General features: G+C 38.2%; 1 protein-coding gene across 1 annotated transcript in view; it reads left to right on the top strand.

Moving 5' to 3' along the window:
* The window catches only part of DOCK4 (dedicator of cytokinesis 4), a 477639-nt gene that overhangs the window by 245513 nt on the left and 204449 nt on the right, over positions 1–27677 (top strand). Inside the window, exons 9-12 of the mRNA XM_011955954.1 lie at positions 5870–5951; positions 6798–6858; positions 9101–9233; positions 13703–13791. Coding sequence (XP_011811344.1) covers positions 5870–5951; positions 6798–6858; positions 9101–9233; positions 13703–13791 — 365 coding nt within the window. The remainder of the gene's footprint in view (positions 1–5869; positions 5952–6797; positions 6859–9100; positions 9234–13702; positions 13792–27677) is intronic.

The following is a 27677-nucleotide window of genomic DNA, read 5'->3' as shown; positions in this document are numbered from 1 at the left end:
TTCCTCCCTCCCTTCCTTCCTTCCTTCCTGATGGGGTCTCACTATTTTGCCCCTTCCTGATGGGGTCTCACTATTTTGCTCCAAGTTGGTTTTGAACTCTTGGGGTCAAGTGATCCTCCCAACTCAGCCTCCCAAAGTGCTGAGATTACAGATAGTGAGCCACCAGGTCATGCCTTCTTTGTCCATTTCTGAGGTGCTCTGTTCTTTCAAAGACAGGGTTGCATTGTAGTAAAAAGCTGAGACTCTCAACTCAGACTCTGGAATTTAATATCCTGGCCCCATCCTTGATTGACCACTCAACTTTGGCCAACTTACTAATATCTCCTAGCCGCCACTTTGTCACTGGGGTGACAAATGGGCACAACAGTGGTTTCCATCTCCTACTGTGGTGAGGAGAATTAAGAAGAGCTATGTAAGGCATAAGTCATAGGGTCTGGCACAGAGTACACATTTGCCTTTAAGATTTTTCCCAGGGATGCTTATTTATTTTCTTATTTCATTATCCTGATTTCATCAAATGATTGTTGGAAGAAGAAAGGTTATAAATAATAAATAATTGTGATTTATTATTCTTTATTTCCAAAGGAAGAGTCATTTTTAATTTATAGTATCATGATTTATAATGACTCATACACAGAATTCAGGTGGACACTAAATTTCTCCTGCAGAGAGATTGCCTCTGGAAGATGTCAGTATATGGGGAAGTCAAATAATGAGTTCTCTCTGCTGTTAATAATATCAACTCTCACTTCTCAGTGTTTCTAGAAATGTTCTATTTGCTTATTCATTCTTTAAGAAGAGGAAGACAGAATTCTTATTTGAAAACATATCAGTATTTTTTTTGTTACTATATGTTGAATATAGTAAAAATATAAAATGTTCATGAGGACAGCATTAAATGGAATAATGTGGAATCTGGAGCTGCCGTGAAGTTAATATGAGAATCTCAAGTCGGGTCGTGAGGCATCATGGATTGAAATACCTTTTTGCAGAGTTTCATACATTTCCCTACCATAAAGCAAAGGACATGATGGAAAGGTTGGTAGAGAATCAAAGCTTTCCAGTTATTTGAGTGTTACTCTATTTTGTCCTAAAAGGTTGTGTTTGGTTAGTCTTATCAAACATCTGGGAATACCAAATCATTCACTAGAAGTTGAAGATACAAAGGTTAATGCTCATGGGCCTATATTCTAGTTGCTCACCATGTAACAGGAAAGAAACATATAAACCTCTCTTCCACTTAGGAAAAAGGTCTAAATAATATATGTAATGGAGGTATGCATATCTTGGAAGGACATTTTTTAAGTTTACAAAAACTAATTTTGTCATCTGATCATACTTACCACAGAGTTGCAATAGAACAGACTTAAAATAGACTGTCAAAAACATATTTCTGTGTGGCCACAAAAGTATGTGCAAAATATTTGGAGAATTTCAGAAGATGTGCCAGAATGCAATATTACTGGCCGGGCACACTGGCTCATGCCTGTAATCCCAGCACTTTGGGAGACTGAGGCAAGCAGATCACCTGAGGTCAGGAGTTTGAGACCAGCCTAGCCAACGTGGTGAAACCCCGTCACTACAAAAAAGTAAAAATTAGCCAGGCGTGGTGGCATGTGTCTGTAGTCCCAGAACTCTGGAGGCTGAGGCAGGAGAATCGCTTGAACCTGGGAGGCAGAGGTTGCAGTGAGCTGAGATCGCACCACTGTATTCCAGCCTGGGCAATAGAGCGAGACTCCGTCTCAAAAGAAAGAAAGGAAAAAAAAGAATGCAATATTATTGACTTGTTCAGTTTTTCTCTGGGCATTGAAGGCATACCTTCTGATATTCTCTAAACATTTCAGTGTGGGTGAGTAATTATAATCCAAAGATTCCAAAATACGTTATTATAGGTCTTTTTTTTTGTACAAAACCATTTGCTGAGTGATTAGTTGCTGTATCACTAAAGCAGAAGACAAATTGATTTGAGTTGGTATAACAATAGCTTGTCATCAAATGAATAAAAAGGATTTTTTAATTGGCCATAGATGTTTTCCTTTTTTTTCTTTTTTCTTTTAAAAGAAGTCTAGCTTTTAAAAGAACTGCACATGACTTATTTCTCCATAGTACCCGTTTTCAGTCTATTTTGATCTCCCCCTTAAGGCATGCTTAAGCTAAGGTATATGTCATTGGCTTAGTACATATTGATATTCTTTCTGAAACAGGATATGATATAGTATAATACTTGCATAATCAAGATTATGTCTAGACTGGTGAAATTAAAATAGTGACAGAGCAAAAAGGATCTCTTTCTGCAATAGAATACTTTAGGAAACATTGTTTTCCAGAATATTAATGAAATGTGCAGATATGGAATTAGATTTTATATCAGTATTAAAGTTAAGGTTTTAATATTGAAAATGCCCTATTGACTTCTATATTTTAATCTTATTGGTGTCCATCATTTTAGACTGACCAAGATAATGTGAAATTTGCTTTGAATGTTTCTGTAGAGGTAATAATGAGGAGCTTCAAACCTAATTACATCTCAAAAAATATAAAGTAGAACATACTGTCCATGATATAAGAGAGGGGAAAATGCTCATATTGCTTATGTTTTGTGCTAAAATGTAATCAATAAATATGTTAGTAGGTAATTGATTCCTAAGAAACAGACTAAATACCATCCTTAAACCTTAGCAGTTTTGATTAAGTAAAGCTGAGTTCTTAAATCTTTTTGGAGTTTTGTGTTTGTTTAATAAAGTAGTTTGTTTCTCAAGTCTTTTTTTTTTTTTTTTTTTTCTAAGCATGTTTCATTAAAGAAAACTACTGGCTGGGTGCAGTGGCTCAAACCTGTAATCCTAGCACTTTGGGAGGCCAACTGAGGTCAGGAGTTCAAGACCAGCCTGACTAATATGGTGAAACCCTGTCTGTACTAAAAATGCAAAAATTAGCTGGGCGTGATGGCACACACCTGTAATTCCAGCTACTCAGGAAGCTGAGGCAGGAGAATCACCTGAACCAGGGAGGTGTAGGTTGCAATGAGCTGAGATCGCACCACTGCACTCTATACTGGGCAACAAGAGTGAAACTCCTTCTCGGGGGAAAAAAAAGGAAAGAAAACTACCAGAGAACAATTTCAAACCAAAGACCTCTTTGAAACCTGCTAAATCAAGATTCTGACTTCTTTCATTCCTGTTAGTCCAGGAAGGGTATGGAGAAAGTTACCTTGAATTCTTGGGACCAGACTTGACTACTGAGTGGGTGCCCCAGGCAAATGATGGCTTCTCCTTTATCTCAATGTTGTAGAAATATTTACTCAATATTTCTCTAGAGAAGAAGAGGAAGTTACCTTATAGCATTCTAGTGGAGTGCTAAGGTTTTGAATTAATACATGGAATAGAATCCTTCCTGAGCCACATGCCATCTCTGTGACCTTGAGTAAAATTATTTACTGTTTCTCAGTTTTCCCATCTGTAAAGTGGTCATGATAATAGTACCTATTTCCTAAAGGCATAGTGAGGATAAAATGGGATAATTTATGTAAAGTCCTTGGCAGAGTACCTGTCAAATGGTAAATTCCCAAAAATATATTACCTGATAATAGGTTAAAGTATAATTCTTTTGTCCCAAGATGAATTCTTGCACATTTCCTTTTCATGGATTTTAAATTTGAAATAGTCTAGGCCTGGTAGCTCACGCCTGTAATCCCAGCACTTTGGAAAGCCAAGGCAGGAGAATCATCTCAGATCAGGAGCTCAAAACCAGCCTGGTCAATGTAGTGAAACCCCATCTTTACTAAAAAAAAATACAAAAATTAGCCAAGTGTGGTGGCACACAGCTGTAGTTCCAGCTATTTAGGAAGCTGAGGCAGGAGAAGCGCTTGAATCCGGGAGGCAGATATTGCAGTGAGTCGAGATTGTGCCACTGTACTCTAGCCTGGGTGAAAGAGTGAGACTCTGTCACCCCAGCCAAAAAAAATAAATAAATAATTAAAATGGTAAATTTGAAATAATAATGAATTTTATTTTACTGTCAAGAGAGCTTACACTCATTTTCCTTGAATTATAGTAAATGACAATTGGATAAGATTAATTTATCTCTGCACCCTCGGTTGTAGCTATCATTCCCAGCCTCTGGTTCGGAATAATATCACATGTGAACTTTAGCTTCAATTGAGGATACTTACAGCAATTTTTATTCTCTTCATGCATGCCTTATTGGCCATCTGTTTTTGGGGGAAAAATGTGGGTAATAAAAGTGAAAATGGCCCCATAGAAATATGTATTGGCTGCCCTTTCTCATATGAGAAGTCAAAAATAGGCATAATATAGGTTAAAAGTGAGACAAGCCAAGTATTGATTCTATTAAACATATCTATCTAGACTTAGATCACCAAAGAGAGTAAGTGTTCCAAAACAGCCATAAATTCAAATTCATATGCTTCCTTAGAGATCTGTTTATGGTTCTCATATCTCCTCATATGTATTTGAATGACAGAACCATTATTTAAGGCAAGGATTGGGTGATAACATGTTCCGAGCCTGTTCTCCATTTCTCTGCTTGTTCCCTAGACTGAAGCTACACTGACCAAAGCTACAGCATTTTACATTCTGTAGATGTTGGTTGTGTGCTCATTGCCTGGGGCAGCCAACTATTTAATTCTGTCATTGGTACCAGGATATTGAAATTCAGTTAAAATTTGAAGCCCACAGTAGCTGGTAGATTAATTTTTTGTGGGTTTATATTTGTTTTATTTTGTTGGACATAAATAGTGTCACATGTACATTACCTTGGATCTAAATGGCATCCATGGCTAGGTGCAATGACTCACGCCTGTAATCCCAGCACACTGGGAGGCCGAGGCAGGCAGATCACCTGAGGCCAGGAGTTCGAGACCAGCCTGGCCAACATGGTGAAATGCTGTCTCTACTAAAAATAAGTCAGGCATGGTGGCATGCACCTGTAATCCCAGATACTCAGGAGACTGAGGTGTGAGAATCTCTTGAATCCAGGAGGCAGAAGTTGCAGTGAGCTGAGATGGTACCACTGTCCTCTAGCCTGGGTGACAGAGCAAGACTCTGTCTCAAAATAATAAAAATAAATAAATAAATAAATGGCATCCATAAGTATTTATTGCTATGAATTCATGGCTGATCAACAGCGTTATTTATGTTTTCATTAAATCTAGGTGGCACTGTATTTTCTTTTTGGTTATATAGATGAGAGGTTTCTGTGTTGCCCAGGCTGGCCTCGAACACCTAGCCTCTCCTCCTCATGCACAAGGACAACAGGCCTGAGCCACCGCAGCTCCTGGTGGCACTGTATTTTCAAATGCAAGTTCAGTGGGGGTATTTTGAGATCTTCTGTTCGTTTGTAGACCAAAGAAAATTTAAGTTTCATTTTTGAAATCTCTGCTTGTATTACAGATTAGAGACTTATAAGACCATAAAATATGAAGCCTTCTAATAGATAGCTAGCACTCAGAATGTCTTTAATGCTAATTAAGTAATGTGACATAAAACATGAAAAAGAAATCTTAGTTACAAACACATTAAACGTGTCATATTTTTCTCTTTTAGTGCATTTATTTCTGCTTTTTGGAATAATGATATTACTGATATAAAATTGTACTCAAGTCTTTCAAAAGTTAATGTCTGTTTGTATATAGGTGCTTTTTGCCTTTGCACTTGCTGTTTTGCTGGTTTCATCAGAAGTGAAGCAAATATTTGTTGTCTTCGGAGCTCTACTAATTTATATAAAAGCAGTGTTGATGTTAAATGAACAACCTAATGTTTAGCTTACCTGTTGTGATGAAGAGTAGTTACAGAGGGATAAATCTTTAACTGTTAAACAATTTTCAAATTGTTAAACGGCTTTTCTCTTGTAGTGAGAGATTTTTCTTGAGGCTGAATAGAAACGGGCTTCCCAAAGCCCCTGATAAACCGGAACGACATTGCTCCCTCTTTGTGGTGAGTGGATCTTGTTTCATTCATAAGGCAGATTCATCCAATTATGATTCATACTATTTAGGAGAAATAACTTACTGTGAGAGAACACAGTGAATTTGCTTTTAAACTTTATGTAAATAACACACAGATTACATTAGTGCCCAGAATTCTGAATATCACCTTCCAGGATTACTTTAATTCCTTTAGTGTATTACTGCTTCTGTTATACTATTACCAAAGTATAACAATGATTGCCGGGCACGGTGCCTCACGCCTATAATCTCAATACTTTGGGAGGCCGAGGCAGGTGGATCATCTGAGGTCAGGAGTTCAATATCAACCTGGCCAACATGATGAAACCCCATCTCTACTAAAAAATACAAAAATTAGCCAGGTGTGGTGGCGGGCACCTATAATCCCAGTTACTCGGGAGGCTGAAGCAGGAGAATCACTTGAACCTGGGAGGCAGAGGTTGCAATGAGCCAATATCGCACCACTGCACTCCAACCTGGGCAACAAGAGTGAAACTCCATCTCCAAAAACAAAAAAACAAAACCAGTGATCACGCTCAGCAAGACAGCTGGTATTTAATATGTGCTTAATAAATGTTTAAAGAATGAATGAGTGAGAGATTAAATCAATAATACTTTCTTCTTTAAAGTATATTACTTGGTATCAATTGACCTAAGGTTGATTGTAATGATATTTTTAGAACAGGATTTAAATCATGTACTTCTGCTACAAACATTCCATTAAGAATGTCTGTGTTCATCTCTGTCTTTCTTCTTTTATTTGTGAAAATAAAGTGCTCTGCCCTTTAAGTGCAGCTCATGTCTTCCAAAATAACCAAACTTTGTTTGTTTGTAGGATTTGGGTAGCACTGAGCTAAGAAAGGACATCTATATCACCGTGCACATTATCCGAATCGGTAGGTATAGCACTTGTCAGTGCAGTAGGGGCAAGGAACAGAGAGGAGAAATGCCGAGAGGTTTCTATGTTGTGATTTATTTGCTGTCTGAATTAGAAAGATATCAAAGCCAGATGTGAATCCAAGAATCACAGAAGTTGTGAACTGTCCCCTGACCTTCCCAACCCCACGTATGACCTCCTCATCTACCATAAACAGATTCTGGTCTCGTTTAATATAAGTAATTAAGAAGTTTGTTGTGTTTGATTTTGTTCTGCTAGCCTTCCTAAACATATTTGATTCCAAAATGTTGTGTTTGTCTGTTAAAATTCTAAATCCTGTTAGCATAAAATGAATTTTTCAGAGCTGAGTTTCCTATAAGTTAATGAAATCTCTATAGAAATTGGCTCTACATAAATTTTCCAAAGTGCAGAATGCTTCAGAGCATTATTCCAGAAGGTGCTTCAAAAAACAGGCTGTGAAATAGTGAATACTGAATGTTTTTTTAACTTGTATAATGTCATCAGCTTATTAAGGGGTCTGAGAAGTCCTGAAGGGAAAAATAAATATGCCTGTCTAACTTTGTTGACCCTAGTTTTCCTCAAATTTGATTTGACTATGAATGAAAACACTCGTATAATGTAGCAGAACCCACTTTGATGTTCTGTGATGAACTTGCTCAATGAAACCAGAATGTGTTCCCTCATTTTTACACATAAAATGCCTCTAAAAGCAGACATTTTATGGCAGAGAAGCTAGGTGCAATGAGGAATGGTGTAACCTACACAGTTTTTCCATTAAGTCTAACCAGTCATTATTGGGAATTTGTTCCCACTTCTTCACTAACTGTACTCCGTTACTAGCCTAGGAATACTTCTGTGAGATAGTAATATCTTGCCATGCAGTCCTGCAAGGTGATTTATTTTTATAGGCTTTGGTTTTATGTACATGATAATTATATTGTGCATTGAGTGAGACTATAAAAAACGTGCTTTCATTCCAGCATAGATTTTCTATATTTTTTTCTCATAAAAATCTACTCTGAAAACCTGTTTTCATTTTATGCTATTTTTGTATTTGAAGGACAGTAGAAATAAAAAACAGACACTTTTTTGTTTTGTTTTTTTCTTTTTATAAATGAGTCTATGAAAAAAATTGGAAAGAATCTTTGAAAAGGTTGGAAAAGTTAGAACCCATGCTGCTGTTTTCTTATGAGATAAAGCCTGTCTGTTCTCAGGATGGCAGAGGTAGTTTGTTATTTAATCTGTGTTTGTTTCAATTCAAATGTAATACCAATGGTTAAAGTAAAATATGGTTTTATGTAACTTCGTGTAAACATTGCTAAAATTTTAATATAATATCTGACAGCAGTAAGAGAAAAAGTAAACCACTTTTGTTTTCAGAACTTTCTCAAAGATATCTAGGGGTTTGGGGTGGTAAAAAAAAAAAACACGCATCAAAGTGAGTATGTGCCCTTCTGGCCCATGGACTTCACTCACTGTGTTATTGCCAAGGAAGCTGCCTCAGTAGTACTGCCCATCACAGGGCAGCCTTTCAAATGCTTGGTGTTTGATTTGTAATTGCACTTTTTATTAACATTGTTATGGTCATTAAGTCATTAAAATGAATTTTGAATCAGAAATTACCTCTCTATCCTTGTCCTCAGTTTTGGGCAAATGAATACTTGTTCATTGTTGCATGTTCATGTAACAATTTAAACAAGTTAAAACTTTACAACAGTTAAAACTATTTTGGTGATAACTGAGTTCTGAACAGCCTGAGAGCTGAGGCAGGAGCATGCGCATTTGATCACCTGTGCTTACTTGCCATACTTCAGACAACCTCAGACTACTCTAGTCACAGGTGAAATTTTTGAAATAGTTTTTTTGAATATATAATTTGTTTAAAAATAGAAAATGGAAGAGTCACCATTACTGCCTTCAGTGACATGAACTTCCTGGGATGCCTTCACGAATCTCAGGGGCCAGGGGGTGGTTCCCAAACATGGGATCTGTTGTAATCTTTGTGTTTTATAGATGGCAGCTGATGCCCAGAATTTAAGCTGCTTACCCAAAGTCACACAGCTAGGTGACTGGAGAAGAGAATCCAGAACTGAAGCAATATCTTCTGTTATGCCCAACCTGGGTGCTCTTTATTGCCCAGTTACATTTCATATGGCCTATCTTATAGCTGTATGTTTCTCTAGCTCAGATGCATCTAATCAAATGGCTCCATGGGTAATGCTTGCTCTTTAATTGAACAGGTCGAATGGGAGCAGGAGAAAAAAAGAATGCCTGTAGTGTCCAGTACCGACGACCCTTTGGCTGTGCAGTTCTCAGCATCGCTGACCTGCTAACAGGAGAGACAAAGGATGACCTCATTCTGAAAGTGTACATGTAAGAAACATGCACATGGTGGAGGCTGGGGTGCGTGTGGGTTCTACTTGGGCAAATGCTACTTTACGAGGGTAGAGAAGAACAATGGTAGTTTATGAGCCATTCCTCAAAAACCCAGTAATCTGTAGACTTGTTGCCAGTGAGCCCATGAGCCACAATTTGCCAGTCAGGAGAATTACTGAATCAAGAACCAATGAGTACAGACAGTTTACCAGTTAGGTAGACCGTCTACTATGTGGGATACCACCTTTGAATTTATAAACCTAGCACGTCTTTACCTTCAGACAGTCAGTGTTTTCTTGGAAAGTGAAAGTACTTTTTGGAGTAAATTAATTAGAATTGGGAAAGGAAAGCCCAGATGACTTCCATCCTACTCTAGGTGTTAGTTTGCTGGGCCTGCCATAACAAAGTACCACAAACCACGTGGCTTAACCCATTTATGCCTGAGGTTGCAATTTTTTAAAATTTTTGCAATCATACCTTGGCGATGACCTTGAGCAGTAGGATATAAATAACTCCACATGCTTAGCGTTCTAATAATGGAATACTAGGCATAAATAGATTTTTTTTTTTTTTTTGAGGCCAAGTCTTGTTCTGTTGCCCTGGCTGGAGTACAGTGGTGTGATCTCAGCTCACTGCAAGCTGCGCCTCCTGGGTTCATGCCATTCTCCTGCCCCAGCCTCCCGAGTAGCTAGAACTACGGGTGCTCGCCACCACGCCTGGCTAATTTTTTGTATTTTTAGTAGAGACAAGGTTTCACCGTGTTGGCCAGGATGGTCTCCATCACCTCGTGATCCACCCGCCTCATCCTTCCAAAGTGCTGGGATTACAGGCGTGAGCCACTGTGCCTGGCCTATAAATAGATTTTAAACAGTAGAAATGTGTTGTCTCACAGTTCCCAGATCAGGGTATTAGTATAGTTGGCTCCTTCTGAGGGCTGTGAGGGCTAATCTGCTCTGTGCCTCTCTTCTGGCCTCTGGTGCTTTGCTGGCAGTCACTGGGGGTCCATGGCTTGTAGACGCATCACTCTGATCTCTGCCTTCATCTGCACATGGTGTTGATGGCTTTCTCTGGGACCAATCCCCTACCCCACCCCTTCCCCCGTTTTTTTTCTTTTCTTTTTTTTTTTTTGAGACAGAGTCTCGCTCTGTCACTCAGGCTGGAGTGTAGTGGAGCAATCTCGGCTCACTGCAACCTCTGCCTCCCAGGTTCAAGAGATTCTCCTGCCTCAGCCTCCTGAGTAGCTGGGATTACAGGTGCATGCCACCATGCCCAACTACAAAGTTCTCCTTTTTATAAAGATACAGTCATATTAGAGTGTGGTTCACCCTGATAACCTTCTTATATGAGTACCTCAGTAAAGACCCTCTTTCAAATAAGGTCATATTCTGAGGTACTGGGGGTTAGGACTTCAACATTACCTTTGTTGGGGGATACAGTTTAATCCGTGGTTCTCTACTAAGAAAGTCACTTGATATATTCCAAATCCTTAGTTACGCAATTTTTTAAAATGCACATGGGTTTGGCCCACACCACCATGCCACCTCCCCACCTCCCTTGGACATTGAGACCTGATATACAGCAACATCTTCAGAGCAGACTCAATAGGGTTTCCACACTCCTGGTTTGAGGACCACACCCTTGACTACCTCCATGAGTGAACTGGCTTTCGTATTCCATTCTGGAGGTTGTGTTAATATACCTAATATGTGCCAGTAGATTTTTCACAGGTGGTGGTAACACAGGTGGCCCACTGCCTGTGGGACATACACTTAAAATTGCCTTTTTGACCTCTGCTGCAGGGTTTCATGGATTTTTCTACTCTCCATCCAATGGGACCTATGTAACACATTTAATAATTCATTGACAAAGAGTTATCTGTATGGTTTAGGACCGGAAACTCTCTTCATCCCTCTTAAAAAGGAAAGTGCCTGTGATGTTGATGTTAAACTTGAAAACTTTTGGTGAAATTAGTGGGTGGTAAAAGTTACTACTCTTTTTATCATGTAGCAACTCTCAATTTCAGTGGTTAAGCTTAAATCCATGATGCCCTTCTTTCTGTGCTCAACTGGTGGTCATAAAACGTAATTTATTTGAAGTACTAATGACTGTTAATAACCACCCTTTACTGTGTGCACAGTATGTGTGAGGAACTGTGTTAAGCACTTAGCATGTGTCATATCCTTTTGTCCTCACAACAAACCCATGAAGCAGACAGATGCTCCTAGCTCAGTTTTACACATAGGTGAACGAGAGTTAAACAACTTGCCCCATGTTGCCTAGCTAATAAGGAAAGGAAGCAGATTTGAGGTCAGGACTATCTCGCTCCAGCACCTGAGCTCTCCAGTTAGTAGTTTGTATTTTTCCAGGTGTTATTTCACACTATAGTCTAGTAAGGTGATGCTGCTGCTGTTATGTGGCTTTTGAAGCAAACTGACATTCCTCACAAACCCACTCTCATCATTTCTTAAAGTAGTCTTTCCAGGTGTGAGTAGCAAGTATTGTATTTATCCTGCCACTGGGAAAACAGAAGGATGGACAGTCCCATCATCACCCTTGATTATGCAGCCAGCGGAACAAGACCCATGCATTCCAGCCCTGCCAATGGGAGACAGTCACACTCGTGAAGACAAATTGTTCTGCTGTTTGTGTGTGTGTTTTTTTTATTGTCTGCTTTTCCATAAGCATCAAATAAGGTTTTAGGTAATTTTTAATAGAAGATAAATTCCTGAAAAATGCCCATTCAGCAAATGATGATGCTGTTTCAAGAGTAATACTAACCAGTCAAAACAGTCACTGTAGATTAGGAAGGAACTGTGAATTTAGTCAAACATGGGAAAGTGCCTGTTAGAAACAATTTGGGAGAAATTTCTATTTGTTAAGGTGACTGAACCCCCAGCCCCTCTGGGACTCAAATAAAGAACATTAGCAAATGCCTGCCTGAGCCTGGAAGATATTTTAGTCTTGTACTTCAGGAGCTTTTTTGGTTTTTTTTTTTTTTGAGTTTTGAGTTTTGTAGGTTAAAAGCATGAATTCTGGAATCACTTAACTATCTAATAGGAAGCAAGCCATCTTTCTTTCTTCCCCACTGGGCCGAAATAAGAAAACTGGAGGCAGAATGTGCTAAATGGCAACTTGGTGTCTTACAACTGGACAGGTGGGATGGTTTCATTCCATCTGAATTTTCCAGCTCTCTAAGATTCAGTGCTCATTTTGGTGTCCCACTGTTAACTGGCTCAAAAGTCACCTCCATCACGTTCATCCTGCAAAATCCTGTGGGGATAAAATAAATAAATATGTAAGCAAATAATTGTGAATTATCTGCCTCAGACTTGATCACTAGGAAACAGGAACTGTACTGTGGGAGATTTTGATTGATAGTGTACAGAATCTTGATGTTCAGGCCTCTTGGGAGGACGCATTCATGGCTAATAAAGTAGTGAATTTACACATATGTTCAGATGAAGGAAGTTTTCCCCAGCCAATCTGGGAGAGTAGTGGCAGTAAGGATGGATAGCAGAACCACATGCTTACAAATCATTATGAGTTACCAGGCAGAGGGACATCCATCCATCCAGCCAGCCAGCCAGCCAACCAGCCATCCATCCATTCATGCCACTGACAGTTTTTAAGCATCCACAGCATTCAAAGTGCTAAAGGAAACTCTGGTATCAGCCAATCCTAGATTCAGTCCTCAAGAACCTTAGCAGTCTCCCAGGTGAACTGCACCATGTAAACAAAGATAACATGACCTAATGAGTGATAAAAGCTAAGAGAAAGAGGTACAGATTGCTGTGAAAAGACGGAGAGATGCCCCTTGTGGAAGATCTGAAAGAGTAATTTTATTATTCTTTGGTAAATCCTGCCAGTCTTTTGCCAGTACAATCTGTGTTAATGTCAATTTCATTTTGCTTAATTTGCTGCATTTTGATGCACTTAATTACCTAGTAATGTTACTGTAGGCAGAGACTTGCTAATGAGAACTAATTTACTGAGCATTTATTATATGCCAGGAATTACCCTAAGCCCATGTTTATTTAAAGGTCTAGTATATTATCCGTGTTTCATAGATGGGGAAATTAAGACAAGAGTAAATAAACTCACCTAAAGAACATAGCTCGATTAATAGTGAGAATTTGAATCTGGGGAGTTGAACTCAGTTGGGGCTGCCTTCCCCTGTATGCATTGTTCTCTGAGATTTCTGTCTGTTTTGGGGCCACTTGTAATCTGTGAGTTGTTAATCCCAGCTGCTTCTGTCAGGAGGTAGGTGGTCAGGCATTACCAGATACGGGTATTCTTTCTCATCCTGGGACAACCATGCTAAAACTGACAGTCAGTTGCAGCAGGTTGATGGGGACTCCAAGGAAGTACATTATAGTGGTTATAATGAAAAGGGCAGGTGTACTATGAGGATCACTGCTTGATTGCATGCATCATTAAAGCTTAACAGAGTGTTAATGTTTTCATAGGTGTAACACAGAGAGTGAGTGGTACCAAATCCATGAGAACATCATTAAAAAGCTGAATGCACGTTATAACTTGACTGGCTCCAATGCAGGTGAGTGTATGGGCTGACTGACTTTCCCTATACTTTTCATTCCAAGCCCTTTTTTTGTTATTTGTCTGTGTAGGAAGGAAATTATTCAGCCCTTTGTTTTTCTCTCTATTCACTCCCTAACTTTAAAAATGCTCAATGAACATTCTGGTACATCTTCCTATGCTATGATAGGCTTGTACTTATAACTCCCTATAAAAAATGTGTTCCATTCTTGTTGAAATGAAAAAGATAATCTAAATTTGCTCTTTGGTACCACGTCTTCATACCCCTAAGTCGTTATTGAAAGCTAAAAATCGGCCTGGCACGGTGGCTCACATCTGTAATCCCAGCACTTTGGGAGGCCGAGATGAGCGGATCACCTGAGGTCAGGAGTTCAAGACCAGCCTTGCCAACATAGTAAAACCCCGTCTCTACTAAAAATACAAAATATTAGCTGGGCATGGTGGCAGATGCCTGTAATTCCCAGCTACTCGGGAGGTAGAGGAAGGAGAATTGCTTGAACTGGGAGGTGGATGTTGCAGTGAGCCGATATCACGCCACTGCACTCCAGCCTGTGTGACAGAGTAAGACTCTATCTCAAAAAAAAAAAAAAAAAAAAAAGCTAAAAATTGCATGACAAATACGACGCTTGGATTTGTGACTATTCTGCGGAAATAAGTTTGATAAATAGCAATTTTTAGTGAGGTCCAATAAAAACATGCTTTGCGACTGGGCGTGGTGGTTCACACCTATAATCCCAGCACTTTGGGAGACCAAGGCAGGCAGATCATGAGGTCAGGAGATCAAGACCATCCTGGCTAACACAGTGAAACCTCGTCTCTACTAAAAAAAAAATACAAAAAATTAGCCGGGTATGGTGGTAGGCGCTTATAGTCCCAGCTACTCGGGAGGCTGAGGCAAGAGAATGGCATGAACCCAGAAGGCGGAGCTTGCAGTAAGCCAAGGTTGCGCCACTGAATTCCAGCCTGGATGACAGAGCAAGACACCGTTTCAAAAAAAAAGCAAAAAACAAACAACAACAACAACAAAAACGTGCTTTGGTGCCTATGGTTGGCTTTGAGCTTCGACATTATTGACAAACATACAGGTTCACACATTGAAGTTGGCTAAAAAGGAAAGTGATGCTGACTGCAGTGGCATGTGAAGAAAAATGTGTGTGTGCTTGTTCAGAGAGGAACTGAAATATTATATACCACTATAAGTCATATGAGGTACACAGTATTGTACTAGTAACATATAGTATATATATTATATAGCATATATAGATTGCATAGCATATGTAATGACATCTTTAGGTTTGGTCAGTGACAGAAACTTGGTGAATATTGTTTGTTCTTATCCACCGTTCAGACCCACATTGAAGCAAAACAAAGTATGCAGTCATGTGCTTTGATTGACATAAAGAAACTTCAAATTAAGTAAGTTGTTTCTTGAACTGAATGCGTTGTTTTTTAAGACTGATTTTTAAAAGCACCTTGAATATAGATATTTTTGTTGCAGTCCAAATCACCTGGCAATTAGGAGAACTGGAATTTAAATTCAAACCACTTTTTTTTTTCAGACCCTTGCACATCTTGCTAGACCAAACTGACCCGCAAAGAGAAAATCACCGTAGACAGAGCTTTGTCGTTCAGTTCAGTGAGAGCCATAAGTACCTCTAACTCATACATGTGGCAGTGCTTCAGACTGTAATGAGTGGTGAGGTCAGTTTTCTCCTCCTTCTCCCAAGAGTTGGAGAGATAACTTGGGTTTTATTTGATGCAGATGACCCTTTGCTTTGGACAAAGTCCTGCATCTACCACTAAACAAACAAGACACTTGGAGTACTTAATATTGAGGGCAGAGTCTCTAAAAGACTCACAGGAGACAGGAGAAATGAAGTACAACATGGAGCTACTATGTATGCTTGTCTTCTCTTTTCCCACAAAACAATTATAATTCTCGGCCGGGTGCAGTGGCTCATGTCTATAATCACAGCACTTTGGGAGGCCAAGGCGGGTGGATCACAAGGTCAGGAGATTGAGACGATCCTGGCCAGCATGGTGAAACCTCCGTCTCTACTAAAAATACAGAAAATTAGCTGGGCATGGTGGCACGTGCCTGTAATCCCAGCTACTCCAGAGGCTGAGGCAGGAGAATCGCTTGAACCAGGGAGTTGGAGGTTGCAGTGAGCCAAGATCGCACCACTGCACTCCAGTCTGGTGACACAGAGAAACGCCATCTTAAAAAAAATATATATATATATATATATGTATATATGTATATGTGTGTGTGTGTATATGTATATGTATACTTCTCCTGATTGTCTATGGATAAAATGGTTTAATTTCAGTACCCCCTCAGTAAGATGGTACAGCTGTTGTGTTTTAGAGAACATATCTTGTGGAATTCATTGGTAGACTTCCAGCCAAATCCAGTTCTACTCTAAACCTTTTGGTGTTTCTTGATACCAGTAACCATCATTTTGTCATTAAATTTACCCTAGACCTGTGCTGTCCAATTCAGGAGGCAGCAGCCATATGTTGCTATTGACAGTTAGACATGAACCTAGTATACCACTAGAATTCAGATATGCTGTAATTGTAAAGAACATACCAGATTTTGAAGACTTGGTGCAATAAGAAGAATGTAAAATATCCCATCAATAATTTTCATATTGATTGCATGTTGAAATGATAACATTTTGGATATATTGAGATAAATAAAATATGCTATTAATTTTTTTCTTTTTTTCTTTTTTGACATAGTAGGGAAATTTAAATTTCATTCATGATTCACATTATACTTCTGAGTCAGTGGTACTCCAGGCTCTGTTTAAAGGCTAGCATTTTTTTAAGTTCTGTGGATCACAAACAAATCCGTTACGCCCTGCTCCTTTCTTTCTGCCTATTAATGGTGAATAGAAGAGTTGGTAACCATTGTGTATCTTGTTCTTTCTCCCTATGAGTCCTGTTAATTTGCTTGCATTTGCCCTCTGTATGGATAAACAAATCCCAAACTAATCCTGACCTTCTGACTTTCCTCATGTAGTCCCTGAGCTTCCTACCATCATAGATGTGGTCTTGACCCACCACGATATGTTGAACTGTTGGCTACATGTCTTTCCCAACTCCTTTTCATCTCCCAGCCCTTTCCCACTTCACATATGCCTCATGAAGAACAACATTCATCTGTTATTAGGTTGTTTGAATATATCATTGTCCAAACCCTGAGGTGATACCCAATTGCCTCTTGAATCTTGGTGAAGTTCTCAATGATAGGCTTTGATTTATATCTCTAGATAGACCCTAACATAAGTGATCCTGTATCCTTAAGACCTGTGTTAAAGGTCAGGATTCCAGTTAAACCAAACCACAAATTTCCTTCTGCTTACAGACAGGAGTCTCTTAGAGAGTATAGTGTAGTATTGAAGAGCTGTTTCTCTGCAAGCAGGATATCCTAGGTTTGAATCCTCTAAGGGATACCGGGAAGATTAAAATAAAAAAATGTATGCAAAGCACTTACCATAGGACTTCATACATGGTAACGTGTTTAGTGTTAGCTATTATTGTTTACCCACTTTAAAGCCACTATCTGGAATATTCTGTCCTTACCTCTTAAGTTGTCTGTCTTCATTGTTTCAAAATGGATCCTGATTTAATCTCCTTAATGAAGACTTTTAGAATAATACAATTGGATTATTGATATGTTGGATCATTGAATGAACAACCCCTTCTACACTTTGTTTCCTTCATCTCCTCTCTGCTGATTTGATTGCTAATATCTCTTCCTGGTTTCTTTTAACTTAATTGTTTGTCTTCTGATTAACTTCAGGAAGGAAGGGAAGCACATTCTGTTTCCTTGGCGGGTTCCTCCGATGCTTAGATGTGTCCACATGTTCCATGTGCTTTGTCAACTTTACTAGCTCCTTATTACTGGAATCCTGAGTGAAACCCTACCAGAAAGTGAGATCCAAACTGCCCTTTCCCATGAGTCATACCTTTTCTATTTACAGCCTTTGTACTGAAATGAAAAGCTACGTGTTGTAGCCTTTGCAAAGAATGAAAGAAACCATTGTACCATAAAGCCTTGTAAAAAGGGTTCCCCTTCCTTTGGCAAGATCCATTCCCATTTTGCAGCCTACGGTGATGCTCAGATTCCTAGGCAACCAAATGTATGCTCCTTATACCTGGCTTCTGCTGCAAATCCCTGTCTGCTCTCCTGTCCTTGTGACCTCAGCCCTTCTCTACCCTTCTCTCTTAACCTTGAGGCCCAGCCAGGCCCACACAGCCTGCATCTATCTGCCTTCTATTTCTCTGGTCTCTCTCTCTGATCCTTTCTAGCCTCTCTCAAGCTGAGGGAAACCCAGCCCTAAGCCTCTTCACTCTAAAATTCTGCTCTAGAGAGGGGAAGCTCAGGAAGAAACCTAAAAACTATTTTAAAGAAAAGCAAAACTTATACTCCTTCCCACCAAAGCTTCCACTCTTCAGTCTAGGTAGATCATTGTTCTGTATCCCCTTGATCTACACCCTTGGTTGAGGAATGGAAGGTCTGTGGCCAGCAGATAGGGATTCCAGAGCTGTTCAGCTCATTATTGAACGGGAGGCACATTAATGGCTTATTTCAAGATAGTGGGAGAAGCAAAAGCACAAGAAATTGAAGAGGGAAATTAGGGTGCCTAATGTTTAAACTGTCACAGCAGTTAGATAATGTTGACTTCCACTGTTTTCTTTCTGGGCCACAGAACTGTTGATTAAATGGAAGCCGTGCACTCAAATGTTTTCAAAAGAATTGATTTCACTCCAAAAAGTACTGTTTTTCCCCACTTTCTCCTGCTATTCCTCAGTCATTGGCACTAAAAAAAAGAGAAAAAAACACAGCTTTGAAATTGGTTTTGGACACAGATTCTGCCAGCTAATTTCCAGGCCCTTTATGCTTCATTGATGTCCTTCTAGCTATCGGAGTTGTAATCTTGTCTGGTTAATAAAGGGATTCATCTAGTTAACTGGGTTTTTTTCCCCTCTAACCTAAGACTTATGTTGTAAAGGTATATTAACCACTGTCTTAGTTGAGTTTAGAAACTGGGAGAAAATTGCAAGTGATGCATTTAACTTTTTAAGATTTTCAAAAAATTGAATTACTATATCTCCATGGTTAGATTTAGTTAGGTTGAGTAGTTTGAAATCTCCAAAGTTGTGCTATTTTATGAATTTTAAATCCAAAGGCAATGTTGTGAGAATTTGAAATTCTAAAAATATTCATTAATGTGAGCCTGGTTTAGGTTTGTTGAGCAAATGGTTATTATAAATGTCACCTCTGATAGACAGCAGTTGAATTATAGGAATGTGAAATTGGACTGAGCCAATATGATTTACTGAGGCAAATTAAGTTCTACGTATTGAAACAGTGTGTAAAAATCATTGACAATGGTTCAGTATGTCCTAAGAGAAACTTCAAAGTCTTTTCATATTATCTATGTATTTTTGAAATATTTTCTATAGTTTGCACATATAGCTTACAACTAGAAGAAATCCTATTTGCTATTCAGGTAAGTTTCTAGAGTCTTTGTTTTATCTTAGATGAGTGTACGTGGTTGTATTCCTGCCAGCTGTGCTTTTTAACCCCCACGGAAAGTTAAAAGGAATTACCTAGATAAGGAGACCACAATATATAGCGAGAGCAGTTTAACTCTATTCAGGAAATATATGGTGTTCTTTATTTGGCTGAGGTGAAAGGAGGCTTTTGAGAGTGTTAGGTTGCATTTTTGGGTCCACACATACCAATGTAGTCATTTTATTCAGTGTTACCAAGTTGGTATAATTCGTAAGAATTTGATCAGTGCACCTGATTTTTGAACATTGAATTTGCTTTCTAGTATCATTAAAACAAAAGTAGTACTTATTGGCACCACCTATTGGTTAGACATATAATATGTGACCTTTTTGCTGACTTTTGGAATTTCCTAAATATTTTACCATGATTTCTCTTTAAAGCTTTTTTTTGAACTAATTTTATTTATAGAAAAATAGTTCAGGCCGGGCGCGGTGGCTCAAGCCTGTAATCCCAGCACTTTGGGAGGCCGAGACGGGCGGATCACGAGGTCAGGAGATCGAGACCATCCTGGCTAACACAGTGAAACCCCGTCTCTACTAAAAATACAAAAAATTAGCCGGGCGAGGTGGCGGGCGCCTGTGGTCCCAGCTACTCGGGAGGCTGAGGCAGGAGAATGGCATGAACCCGGGAGGCGGAGGTTGCAGTGAGCTGAGATCCGGCCACTGCACTCCAGCCTGGGCGACAGAGCAAGACTCCGTCTCAAAAAAAAAAAAAAAAAAAAAATATTTCAAAGAATTCATAATTTCCCAAAGGTTAACATTTTACTACATTTCATTTGCATAATCTCCCTCCATTTATATATGTATGTGTGTGCATATAGTCATATAATTCAACATTAATGAATTTGATATAATTCTTAAGGATTATATCAGAGCCTTGATTGTATATGTTTGTGTGTGTATATATGTACATATACACGTATATATGCATGTATACAGACATATGTAAATATGTATACATATATACATCTATACATATCATATATATATACATTTCTTTTCCTGAACTGCGTAAGAACAAATTGAAGACATGATGCCTCTCTACCCCTGCTTACTTCAGAACATAGCAACAGAACCACAGTACAATTATCTAAATCAGAATGTCAACATTGATATAATACTATTATCTAATCTGCAAACCTTATTCAGATTTTGACAATTTTCTCCATGTCCAACAAAAGAAAATCCTAGCCGGGTTTGGTGACTCCCACCTGTAATCCCAGTACTTTGGGAGGCCAAGGTCCGTGGATCACTTGAGGTCAAGAGTTCGAGACCAGCCTGACCAACATGGTGAAAACCCATCTCTACTAAAAATACAAAAATTAGCTGGGTGTGGTGGCACGTGCCTGTAATCCCAGCTAGTCAGGAGACTGAGGCAGGAGAATCCCTTGAACCTGGGAAACAGAGGTTACAGTGAGCCACGATCATGCCACTGTACTCCAGCCTAGGTGACAGAGCGAGACTCCATCTAAAAATAAAAAAATAAAAAGAGAAAGAAAGGAAATCCAGGTTATTTTGCATGCAGTTGTCATACCTCTTGTTTCCTTTGATCTAAATCATGCTAATGACAGCAAAGAAAAAATATAGTTCAAAATATGTTACTACATTACACTGTAAGATATTTTTTAAAGTTCATGCAGTATTAAAAAAAAACTAAATCCAAATGATGTTAATGGAAGTAGTGATTAGAGCTTAATTTCATTTTCTAAATGAGCTATGTATGGCTAATTTAGGTAAAATCGCTAGCAATGCTGTTTGCAAGATTTGCTGCATAGGAAAAATATGGAAGTATTTCAATAAATGAAAATAAGCAGATATTAAACTACAATCATAGATACTATTGTAGAGGAGGAAAAATATTTCCTCGTGTATCCTAGGTTCATGGATTAAGCCTGCACAACAAAAGACAGAATAACAAAAGAAAAGTATACACATTTATTTAAGTTCTGTGACATGAGAGGCTTCATTAGGAAATGAACACCTGAAGAAACAGTTTAATCTTAGTTCTTTTAATAGTAGGTCTGATGAAGAACAGGGAGTTGTAGAGAAATATGAGGGGGGCAAAAAGATACTCTCTAATGGCAATAAACTGGGAGAAACTTAGGAAAGCCTGTTTATTCAGATTCTTCTCTGCAACACTTTGTTTTCAGAGATAAGGATGTACCTTTCATCCAATATAGGGAGGGCACCTCTTTTGACCTGCTCAGGGGAGAATGTCAGGGAAGGTCCCAGAGACCTTCCTGCACATGGTATCTCTCAAAATAGTATGCCAAGGTACCATGTTTTAGGGTAATGTGTCCTGAACCCCATCACTATGCTCTATATACATTTTTGAAATGGTTTTCAGCCCATAGATTCCTTTGTATTGGTATTGTGGAAATAAAATACAAATAGGTAATAATAGTTACAGTAAAAACAAACAAAGCCTGTTTAAAAACCTACACACAATCCTCAGTATATACTATTGGAATGTTGATACACTAAATCGGAATAAGAATGGAAACTTCAAAGTGACAAATTCCCCTTAGTTAAAAAGGAAATGTTGAAATCCCTTTGAATGGTCTCATCACTCCTACCAAATGTGGACAAGCCCCTCTCCAGCTTTCATTGCTGCTCAGCAAATTTATTTTGTGGTTAAGACTCAATTAAAGTAAGTAATTTCACATGTCTTTAATGCCCTTTCATTTGACATTCTGTGACATTATGTATTGCTTCAATCTTATGTTCTCTATAACTCTTAGCCATGAGCTAACCACTTATTTAGAGAAAACATAAAAGCCTTTCCCAGAACTTTGAAATTTAGAACTAGCAGATCTGCGAACCAGCAGTTATAATCACAAGATTATTTGTTCATGCTTATCATACCTTTTACATGTTAGAAGGTAGTCATCCCAAGGGATAGGGTTACCCACTTTGAAGATCTCAGGAAGATGATCTTCAGACGGTGAGCCTATGGTCAGACCCTTTGAGTTATCTTCAGTGATGTCAAAATTATATTATTTAAGAGTTAACTTAGTTTAAAGAAGCAGTCAACAATAAGCATATTCACAAATTGAACAATACTGGCTAAAACTCAGAAACCAAGGTATGACTGTTAAGAAATAAAAGTGTTTTCTTTCCTTCCTTCCTTCCTTTCTTCCTTCTTTCCTTCCTTCCTTCCATCCTTCCTTCCTTCCTTCTTTTTTTTTTTTGACGGAGTCTCGCACTGTCACCAGGCTGAAATGCAGTGGCGCGATCCCGGCTCACTGCAACCTCTGCCTCCCGAGTTCAAGTGATTCCCCTGCCTCAGCCTCCTGAATGGCTGTGACTACAGGCGCATGCCACCTTGCCCGGCTAATTTATTATTATTATTATTGTTTTTTGTATTTCAGTAGAAATAGGGTTTTACCATATTGGCCAGGATAGTCTCAATCTCCTGACTTCACGATCTGCCCACCTCGGCCTCCCAAAGTCCTGGGATTACAGGCATGAGCCACCGTGCCCAGCCCTCTTTTTTCTTTCTTTTCATTTTAAATTGGCTTTGAAAGTATATCTAAAAGAGGAGATACATCCCAAATTTAAGCAGTAGCAACATTAATAGTGTAAGTATCTAGTGCTACAAGATGACAGTGTTAAAGGACAGCTGTAATTTGGGTACTTTGGTCCTACTGGGTAGAGGCTTTAAGTAGAAGCTAGGCCCCTTTCATCATGTAATTAACACATTGTTAAGCAGGCCTCTGGTAGTGTTCACAGCTCCCATTTTCCCATCTGCATCTTGATTTCTCCATCTAACCTGGCTCATTTGTACACACCAGTCTCTTCCTAATATTCTGGCTTTTGCTCCATTAACTCATTATCCGTAGTATTGTCTCACTTGATACCTCACACTTTCTAGAAATTTGACTTTCTTTCTTTCCTCTGCTTTGGAGACTTTCAGAGCCTGTCTCTGACCTCCCAGTGTAAATACCTCATCTTAATCAGTCAGGATTTTACTGCTTGGTGTAGCTAGGATGTGCCTCTGAAAAGTTTTCACTGGCTTGGAGTTGAACTCCAAATAGGATATATAGCTTCTAATGTATTTACTTAAAAATTCAATTATCTTATCTTATAGATATAACACATGACATTCTAATGCATAAAGCAAAGCTTAGATGATTAATTTTGTAAATCAAGCACATAGGAAGGAATAGATGTAAAAATTTGTGCTCTGATAATATTGAGGCCCTAGGTATTTCAAAAATGAACAGGTTTTACTGAAAGTGATTTTTGAAAGAATCTAGCAATATCATCTTTAGGAAGTTTTGCTAATACCTCATGCTGTTAGTAATTTTGTAGTACAAGTTTAGAAATTCCACCAATTGTGTTTTGCCCTTAGCCCCCACCTCCCAAACACATACAAAGTATGCAAGTACTGTCAAGAAACGGTGTTTTGAGAGTTCACTACAGAATGGCAGTGTGAAGAGCTGCACCATCCTGTTCCAATGGAACAACCATTATTGATGAAAATCATATTTTCTTTTAGATTTTAAATTAAATTATTTTTCTTATTTATTTGTTTTTAAAAATGAAATGGGGACTCACTATATTGGCCAGGTTGGTATTGAACTGGCCTTAAGCAATCCTCCCACCTTGGCCTCCCAAAGGATTATAGGTATGAGCCACTGTGCCTGGTCAAAAATTGTATTTTAGAAGAGTACTAATGTCTAGAAATCTTCCTAAGTGTAGACAACAAATGAAGAGTAACTACCAACTCCTGATAAGAATCAAGAGAGTTGGTGAAACTTATGTCACATCTCATTTTCTCCTTCCTGCCTGCACCGCTCAGCATGATGAAAATTCCACTCCATACACATGTAGCCAAGAAGATGGGATTCCCTCTCCCTTCACCTTACAGGCAAGGTATATGGTGTCTCACCAGGAGAGGGTAGGCTCCTAGCATTTTCCATTTCCCCTGGTCCCAGTTGTATAGCCTAAAAAAAGTAAATGTGTAACCTACTCCATATCGTTGCTTCCACACCTGTGATGCATGGGATCCCTGTGAAAAAAACAACACCCACTAAAGATGAATTGTGATAAAATGATAACAGTTAGCAATCAATGGGGAAGAGTAAGCAAATGCAACGAATGAGATCATGATCTTTTGAAATTTTAAGTAATAAACTATCAGGAAAAGAGGTAGCAAAAAAGATTCCTAATGAAAAAGAAAACATCATGAAAAAAATGAAATGAGGTTTTTAAACCCGTACATCAAAAGAATATTGAGTATGTATATTCCAGCATTACTCAAGGCACTGGTATACAGTTTTTGACAATGAAAAATCTTTGTCTTCTTTGTGTGTAAATTCTAGTGGTTAAAGAGAAGTAAATAGAACTTCTAAAATTCTTTTTTAAAATGTTATTAAAATAAGAACTCAGTGGACTACTTAAATAGCAAATGAGCATAGTTGAAAAATGAATTAGTAAAGTTATAACTTAAAATATTAGCCAGAATGCTACCCAAGGGGTAAATGCAATGGAATAACCTGAATAAACATTTAAGAGCAGTAAAGGATTGAAAGAAAAGACCAGCATACATCTAGTAGGAATTCCAGAAGGAACAAATAAAGTACATGGATAAGCTGCAATATTTGAAAAGGTTGAGAATTTTAGAGTTTTTGCAGACGATGAAATGTGCAGATGAAAGAAGAAAATGTTATAAGTAAGATAAATAAAATTAAAGTTATATCTAGATAAATTAAGTAACTTTTGCAGAGGATAAAATACCCGGATGAAAGAAGCAAAAGTTGTAAGCAAGATAAATAAAATTAATGTCGTATCTAGATAAATTATGGTGAAACTGCAGAACACCAAAGACAAAATCAGAAACCAGAGAGAAAATACTGATTACCTAAAAAAAAAAAAAAAAATACTTATTACCTAAAAAGAAATAATAGTCTTAGCAGCAATTACAGAGGTCAGAATATTATGGGATAATGTGTTAAAACTGCTGGGAGCAAGTGGCCAACTTTGAATTCTTTACTTGCCGAATACTGTTACAGTCATTGCTTGGTATCCATGGGAAACTGGTTCCAGGATCTCTGAGGATACCAAAATTTGCAAATGCTGAAGTCCATTACATAAAATGGCATATAATATTTACATATAACCTATGCACATCCTCTCATATACTTTAAATTATCTCTAGCTTATGTATAATACCTAATACAATGTAAATGGTATCTAAATGATTGTTATACTGTATTGTTTTTTGTGGTTACTGTTGTTGTAGTGTTATTTTTTATTGATTTGATTTTTCCAAATATTTTTGACACCCAGCTGGTTGAATCCATAGATGCAGAGCCCCACAGAACAAAAGGCCTGCCATATTTAAAAGGGGGAGTAAAATAAAATTTCAGATAAAGACTTGGAGATTTTACATTCACATCCACTGAAACAACTAGTCAGAGTTCATCATCAGGAGTAAAGAACTGAACTCAGGCCGGGTGCGGTGGTTCACGCCTGTAATCCCAGCACTTTGGGAGGCTGAGGTGGGTGGATCACGAGGTCAGGAGATCGAGACCATCCTGGCTAACATGGTGAAACCTCGTCTCTACTGAAAATATAAAAATTAGCCGGGTATGGTGGCGCATGCCTGTAATCCCAGCTACTTGGGAGGCTGAGGCAGGAGAATTGCTTGAACCTGGGAGGCAGAGATTGCAGTGAGCCAAGATTGTGCTACTGTGCTCCAGCCTGAAAGACAGAATGAGACTCCATCAAAAAAAAAAAAAAAAAAAAAAGAACTGAACCCAGAAGGAAAGAAATGTAAGAAGCAAGTGTGTACAAAGAGAACAGTAAATGTCAGGATAAATCTTGTTAAGCATTGACTGCAAACAGCAACAATTTAAAAATATATCATCATTAGAGTTTAAAAGATCAAAGTTCCCAGATTTGTTCCAGAAGAGAATAGAGCTATTGATTAAATTTAGTCTTTAAGTCAATTACTTATGTTAAACGTTTAAAGAATAGAAATAGTATGTATAATTTCCAGAACTATAGAGACATGAATAAGGGAATAAGAAAACTCAATCCATTTGGAGGGTAGAAATGAAAAAGAAGGGAAAAAAAAGCAAATAAAAATCATATTTGAAAAACAAAATAAGATAGCAGTGTAACCTCTCCTTCTGACTAAATTACATACTAAGTATCTTCTAAAAGATATTACAGAATTTGTCACTTGTTCAGAGCGTTGACTTATTAGTATCTGAGGACGACACCATAATCCCCATGTCATTAGGAATTTCACCACCTTCGCATACGTCTAATTGTACACATTGTCTATTTGTGTTTCTCAGTTATGTCTTTGTCAGGTCTCCCATGTTAGAGGATTTTTCTCAATACACAGATATATTTGCCTTTGAAACCTTTATAGAACTTAATTACAATATTTGGATTTATCTGGTGGTAAGTGGGCACAACTGTTAAAAGGAATATTTTATTTGTATATGACACTAAGGGGACTTTGACCATTTTTTGATGAAATCTAATTTGTTGATACTCATGGTAGGGAGGAATGAGAACAGAAACAATGGTAGACATAATTATAGTGGCAGTGGCAGTTGTAGCAGTAGCGGCTGACATTTTTGAGCGCTTCGTTTGTGCTAAGCATTACCTAAAGTATTTTATGGAATTGGTATCATTATCTTTACTTTACAGATGTGGAAACCAAAGCACAGAGAGGTTAAGATTGAGACAGGCACTTGCAACCATATTATATAATTCTTAAACTGCACACTTAATAACAACATGTATTTATCAAATATATTTATCACAGTTTTCCATTTTTGCATTGCTGTACATTCATAGCTACATGTTATTTGGTTTATTAGTGGCAAAATGGCTTATGTATTCTAAAATTTCAGCTGCTGCTTAAAAATCATGCTATGCTTCCCATTTTTAATGTAAAATTGCAGAATTTCATGAATTTAAAAGGAGCCAACTTGTAGAATAAATGAGCTTCGATTCTCATGAAATTAGAGCTTCCAAGCAATCAGCCACATTTGGCTTAAAAGATATCAAGCCTTTCTTTCGTCTACTACTACTCTGTAAGCTGAACTTAACCATGAATCATACGTTGTTTTGTGGCAGACTCCAGATTAATGACTATGCCTTTTGTTTAAAATTAAATATTAAGTATTTATCATTGGGCTTGAACATCTAGGCTGATGTGAAAGTTCACTTTAATGATTATGTTTCTTCCAAGAAGGGGGACATTTCTCCCATAGCAATTTCGTTTTGGGCACTTATATTAAGGGCTAAAAAAAGTGACTTCAAATACTA

The sequence above is a fragment of the Colobus angolensis genome, unplaced genomic scaffold (genome assembly GCF_000951035.1).
Source record: "Colobus angolensis palliatus isolate OR3802 unplaced genomic scaffold, Cang.pa_1.0 Scaffold403, whole genome shotgun sequence".
In the NCBI taxonomy this organism is placed as follows: Eukaryota; Metazoa; Chordata; class Mammalia; order Primates; family Cercopithecidae; genus Colobus; species Colobus angolensis.
The sequence above is the reverse complement of the archived record's forward strand: the minus strand, read 5'-3'. Positions and strand labels throughout refer to the sequence as shown.